General features: G+C 38.1%; 1 protein-coding gene across 1 annotated transcript in view; it reads left to right on the forward strand.

The window, feature by feature from the left end:
* Positions 1–2,253: 2,253 nt before the first annotated feature.
* The window catches only part of LOC146469461 (ADP-ribosyl cyclase/cyclic ADP-ribose hydrolase-like), a 9,818-nt gene continuing 5,607 nt past the window's right edge, over positions 2,254–6,464 (forward strand). Inside the window, exons 1-4 of the mRNA XM_085123282.1 lie at positions 2,254–2,394; positions 4,718–5,027; positions 5,606–5,688; positions 6,279–6,417. Of these exons, the coding sequence (XP_084979408.1) occupies positions 4,746–5,027; positions 5,606–5,688; positions 6,279–6,417 (504 nt within the window). The 5' untranslated portion in view covers positions 2,254–2,394; positions 4,718–4,745. The remainder of the gene's footprint in view (positions 2,395–4,717; positions 5,028–5,605; positions 5,689–6,278; positions 6,418–6,464) is intronic.

Raw genomic sequence — 6,464 nt, forward strand, 5'->3', positions numbered from 1 at the left:
GTAAATGAATACTGATCTCCATAATTTCTCAATAATTAAATCTATGGAAATCAAACTTGGAAGGTAAATAGCATCTAAACATGTTTGCTTTGAACTCTAAAGTGGGGAATAAATGAGGGAAAATGGTTTGTTTCTCCGAATTTTCTCGCTTCTATCTCCTACCTAGGAGACTAAGAGCGCTCTTCATTTGTTAGTACTGGCCGGCCAGACCAGACCAGTCAGTTTGTAAATGAAATGTACCAATTAGAAGGATAAGCTTTATCCTAGAACTTCGAATTTCTTCAAAATAGCGAGTACCATTTTCGAACTGATTATCTTTGAAGATTTTGCAGCACCATTCCCTCAAAATGATGTGCTCGCTAAACAGAATGGCCGGTCTGGTCGGCCAGTTCTGACAGATGGAAGCGCCCCATGTCTCCATTCAACTGGTGGTTGTACTGTTCGAACAGAATTTCCTTACTGTGGCCGAGGAGTTGTTGTTATGGGGAGGTTTCAAAGTCCCAATCTGCCCAGGGAGGGAGGAACAGGAGGCAAACGCATTTTAGATAGAAACCACTGAATAGAGCAACTCTCTCCTTGACAACTGATCCGTGTCACAGTCTCAGTCTCCCCATAGATGTAGCTGCAATAAGTGAACCTAACAAGAAAGGTCACGGCAACCATTGTGCTTCGTCAAGTCTCGTGGTCTCTTTGAAGGGCAACAGTATTCGTTTTCTGTATCTATAAGAATCGACTTGCAGTTCAGCAGTATTAGAATGGTTAAGACTGCCGATATATAATTAGTTTGATCATCTCAGATTGCTGCCGGGTAACTAGTCACTTCGTCAAAGAGACATAATTTGCCTGGCGGGGTCTCTCATACAAAAGTGATAATGGTGATTGTTAAAATTCGTGGCTAGGACCCCTTAGGGTGTTCAAATCTAAGATGGCATCCGTCAGAGGTATGACGTTATCTTTAAGGGTATTGAGCGGAAACATATGAGAGGAAGTTAATCAGTCAACTGTAACTTACACGACACTAAAGACCTGGCACCTTCCGCTGCAACTACAAACATGGCTGTTTGTTGCCCACATATCGATAATGGAAAAACAACATACACATTTACTAACACAGCAGAAGTGAGGCAAATCAAACAACAACTAATCTTACCTACATGATTGAATGTCTGAGTATTAAAACGAAATACATAGGAGAAACTAAACGTACGCTTCGTGAACTGCTTCAAAGAACACAGACAAGCCACTTAATATCCTATTCTCCCTAATGCCACAGCAGCAGTTCCTACACACTTCGACTTGCCTTTTCAAAATGTTGCAGACATAAGGTCAATTCCTCTGGAATTGTAAAGACCCTACAACAATGAATCTCGGGGAAAAGCGAGAGAGGCCTACCTCAAACGGAGAAGTAAAACTTTGTCACCAGACGGCCACCAGACGAAATGAACGCTAGTTATTAATAATTTCTAGTATCTTTCAACTTCTTTACGTGTATCTTGTTAACCGTTATATTCGCATGTACCCTAGTTCACCGGTTAACATTTTTGTTTACGTTCAAATTAATTTTTTTAAGAGCTTTTATTTTTTAACCTGCCTGAATCTTGAAGAATGTATCCTATTTTAAAACAGTTATATACGCTATACTATGTACACTAGTAAACCATTAACCGTGTATGTTTACGTTCAAATTTATAATTTTAAGAGCCGTTATTTTTTCTCATAGTAACTCTGGCGCTGAAGAAGCCTAGTAGTACTACTTGAAATATTGGCCCAAGTAAATTGCCCTACTACAAGGGATTCGGCAACGAAACTGAACGTATTCAGAACAGTTTATTTGTGCCTAGGTAGTCACCTACATTCAAAATTTTTGCAATTGTTTTAGAGCGGGTAAACCTAATGGGTGAAAAATTGTTCGGACTACGCCCACAAAACAGAATTCGGGTACCTTTTAGGTTTTTTTCTTTCTTTTTTAAATTTCCGGATCACCTCCGTCTCTTTTATAAGGGAGGTAATTATGTGAAATGGTCGGCGGTTGGACAACAAATCAGCTGGCGGTTGTATACAGGGAGCCTATAAAGGGAAAAGCCGATAGCTGAGGTCGCCTTTACTACAATATATTACCTAATGACTTAAGACATAAGAAGACGGTGGCTTTGTTAACCGACGAAACGTTTTACAAGTACCAGTGGAGACAATGGTATCGTCAGATACGGTTATCAAATTTCGCTTAATTTATGGGTAGCCCACATGTTTACACCCTTGAGAGTGGAATTCCGGGAATATTAAATTACCACTTTCATGATTCTTTGAACGCAAAGCTATCTTTTTATATCAATACAGCACACGGACCGGAGTGCCCAGGAGATAGCAAGTCGAAGGGCTCATTCGTCTCAAAAGGTTTGTTAACTGTAAAGGACACTAATGAAAAAGTGGACTCTATTTTTAAAAACTGATAAATGTTAAAAACTATGAAAAAGAGTTGAATTTGATTGAAGAAGTGGCTCAAAGTGCCCAGAATTTCTAAACAAAGAAACCACGAAATGGCAAAGTTTTAAAAAGTATTGAAACCAATCATTTATAGTTATTTTCATTTACTCTAGTTTATCCTGTTATTATCCTCGGCAAGAAAACATCCTCCTTGATACCTCATATAATCACATGAAACTATTTCGTACAGTGCCTCATTTTTTTTTTTTTTTTTTTTTTTTACCAAACGTGGAATAGGCTGATTGGAAATATGGTGGGTTTTATCGGCGCATGAAATAACTTAAAAATCAGAAGCTAAGGCTACCGTAAAAACGGTGAAATTTTCTTGTTTGTGCAAAGTGAACACGTCTTCTCCGGCTTCTCGTTTATTTACAGTAAATTTCACACGATTTGTTTTACGAAGGAGTTGTTAGGTTTCTGGGGACATTTGGAAACACGTTACGAACATCTATTTTGATCATCTAATGAACTAGCGAGCCTTGAAATGTAGTTTATATTTTTGGGACGCGCAGATATAGCTTTTTTTTTTTTTTACAGTAAGTTCAGTATAAAGCTGAACAAAGCCACTGGTTCTGAGGGTATCTCTCCTCGTCCATTGAAAATTGCTAAAGCTGCACTTCTATACTCTATCATAAAAATAATCAATTACTGTATTACTAGTTAAAGGGGAAGTATCACGCAAATTTGCAGTCATTTCAAAACCCAAGAATGTTTGTCTGTCAGGTAGAAACAAAGAAATAATTGTCAAGTTTGTTATAAACTATCACCCCAGTGTAGTAGAACTGTCGATTAGTGCCTTTGGCCAGAGACAGAGTAAGTCAGAATGGAATGAAACTTAAAAAATGTTAGGCTAATGTTTTTCAAGTTCTCGAATTTTGGTTTCCAAAATGGGCTAGAATAGATCACGAGTTGTTCCTTTTAAGAATTAAGTTGATTTCTTTTCTCTCGTCACTCTAGAATTATTCGGCAGCTGATTGAAGGTCTTATTTCACCATTTTTAACAAAAGATACCAAAATCCCCATGATTCTTCCCCTTTAAGTTCCTGGCCTTTAGAGTAGGAATCCTTTATTGTCTCCTAGATTTACAAAAGGAGAGCGAGATAGAGAAATCGAATTATTGACCGGTCTCTGTTCTGTTGGCCATTTTAACTTTTCCAAACCTCCTTCACGGTAGTGATTTCCTTTGTTTTCTCTTCTCACATGAATTATTTATAGCTTCGAGAAAGCCGTTTTCAAACGTTTGGACAGCACGTATTCAAAAACAACAAATACGTTTGGAAAACTTCTCATGTTCAAAAACAGCAAACACAAAACACAATTAAATATCAAAACAAGGAAGTACAAAATACACCTTCTCAGATTATGATTAGTGCCAAACGTACCGCATTTCTCACAATGCACCTTGTTTTGCAGTAGTTCAGAGAGCTGCTTGTCGAAAATATCACACGCTCAAAAACAAACAACACAAATGTTGAAATGAAGAAGAAAAACCGATTTATTCAGGTTATGATTAGTATAACACGTGTCGCGTTTATTGAGATGCAAGGCGTCTCACAGGGACCAATCCCCAGTTTAGCTGATCAAGTGCTAATTTAAGGACGGTGCCTACATATACTAACACAGAAGTATTTTTGTGCTGTTTACGACTATGCGGGAAAAAAACATATCTTAGCAGGGGCTACTGGAATCCAAAAAGAAAATTGGGGGTAGCCACACATTTTTTCAGAGATAATTAATTATCTCTGAAAAATGCATGGCTACTCCCAGTTTTCTTTTGGGATACCAAGAGCACTTGCTAAGTTCTGCTTTCTCCGTGTAGTTTTAAACCGCGCAAAAAATATCCCTGTATTAGTAAGCACTGCCTATAGGAAACCCGAGTATCTCGAGATGCGCAGAACGTATGCGCAGTGACAATAGTAGGCACCGTCCTTAATAATATTTTTGGTTTCAGGAACGAAGTGGAAGGGGTGCCTGCAGTCAGTGATATAGTGCAGAAAGAGAAAAATGGGACTGGGTATTGAAAATAGTAAACATGTTAGACAGTTAATTCGGCTGACGGCAGTCGCAATATTTAATGCCGACCTTAGTAACTATTCGAAGTGATGCAATGAATAAAATTACCCCTTAAATTTAAGGGGGAATAATTCTGCATGTGACATCTTAAATCATATGGTTAGACTTGTCTTCAAAGGTCTAATGAATAAATGTTTCCTTGTTTTATGTATTTTCCCAGGAAAGTCGGCAACCGTGAAGACTGGAAGATGAACTTTGCTTTTGTAGCTGGTGTAGTAGTTCTCCTGAACACTGTTAATCTAAGTCTTCAGGCGCCAGGCTCGACTCCAAATATGAAAGAAATTGTATTAGGGAGATGCTTTGATTTTCAAAACGAAAAGCTGGGCCCGGATAAATCAAAGTGGAAGGACTGCAACAAGATCTGGGAGGCGTTTCGCCTGGGGTTCGCTTACAAAAATCCTTGTAAACTAACACAAGATGACTACAAGCCTTTCTTTATTGAAACTGGAATGGACTTAATACATGACAAGGTTATGAATGACTTTGAAAAAATAACTTCAGTGCCTTAAGGAAAGCACTTTTAATAGTTTATAGAGCTCACAACCCTTATCGCCGCTATTTCAGGTTGCAATGCTTGTAATGTTGCTCATGCCTTTGGCATGCACGAGTCCTTGTATGCTGGAGTCCTTAAAAATGGAATGCTTGTAATGCTTGCAATGTTTAAATTGCTTCCAAAGATTGCTTTACTTTATGTTGTACTCTCGTGATGCGGACTGCAACGCTTGTAAGGACTGAAGTGCTTTAAAGGGATTGCAGCACTTATATATGTCATAATATTTGCAAATGATTGAGAAATGACTGAAATGTCAGCTTGGTCAGAAACACCGCTATTTATGGCTTGATTTACAACTCAACTGTACCGGCACGAGTAGCCCCATCAGAGAAGGTTGAAAGTACACTCTCTAACTTGCCACCTTAGGAAACTCCTACCCTTGAAATCAATTAACGTTAAATTGTTGAAAATTTCAACCTGGAGATCTTGACCATATCATCTAATTCACTTTATTATTTAATCCTCTGAATTCCCTTTTGCCTTTTTTATCTCCAGATCATGTTTTGGTCGGGCACCTACAAAATTGCGCATGACTATTCTAAAGATCGATTTATAACTTTGGAAGACACCTTCCCTGGGTAAGAATAAGTAGCATAATTCTTTGAGATTTTAAGATTATTTCAATTCTTAGTTGTTGGTTTTCATCAATTTTGAACCCATTTTTTTTTTCTTCGGTTTTCGAGATATCGAGGAATCCAAGTCGGTAGCTTTGAAAAACAAATGATTTAGTTTTCACGTGATATGATGTGACAGGTCCACTTTGGGTACTCAACGGAAGGGGTATGGGACATACCATACACCCTTTTTAAAGTATCATTGCGAAGGGGGTTAACGCCACCACACCTCAACAGACTCAGAAATGAAAAAAAACAAAAAACAAAAACAAAAATAGGCTGAACAGGGTTAACGAAATCTAAGTAAGTAATTGAAGAGTAGAGTTAATTGGATTGGTCTGGAGAGGAATGAAGTAGTGGGGAGAGGAGAGGGGAGTGTACTGGACTGATCAAAGTATAGAAACTTGAGAAATAAAAGTTAATGTCAAGAAAAATAAGTAAAATTAATTAAAGAAATTAAATAAAACTAACGATCCAGTCAAAGTAGAAACGTGTACAAGTCCCCTACTGTACGTGAAATAATCTACTAATTTCTCTTTTTTAACGCCTTTTAGGTATCTCGTTAATGGATTGACGTTTTGTGGAAATGAAAAGTTGCCTCCTACCAGTGATGGAATTGATTATAAATCCTGTCCAGACTGGAGCAAGAATTGTGATTACTCGGCAGCGTTTTGGGGCCTAGCCTCCAAGACAGTAAGTCTAAACCACCAAGAGAGGATGAACGGGTTAATCAAGGAAGA

The sequence above is a fragment of the Pavona decussata genome, unplaced genomic scaffold (genome assembly GCF_977016875.1).
Source record: "Pavona decussata unplaced genomic scaffold, jaPavDecu1.1 SCAFFOLD_124, whole genome shotgun sequence".
Taxonomy (NCBI): domain Eukaryota; kingdom Metazoa; phylum Cnidaria; class Anthozoa; order Scleractinia; family Agariciidae; genus Pavona; species Pavona decussata.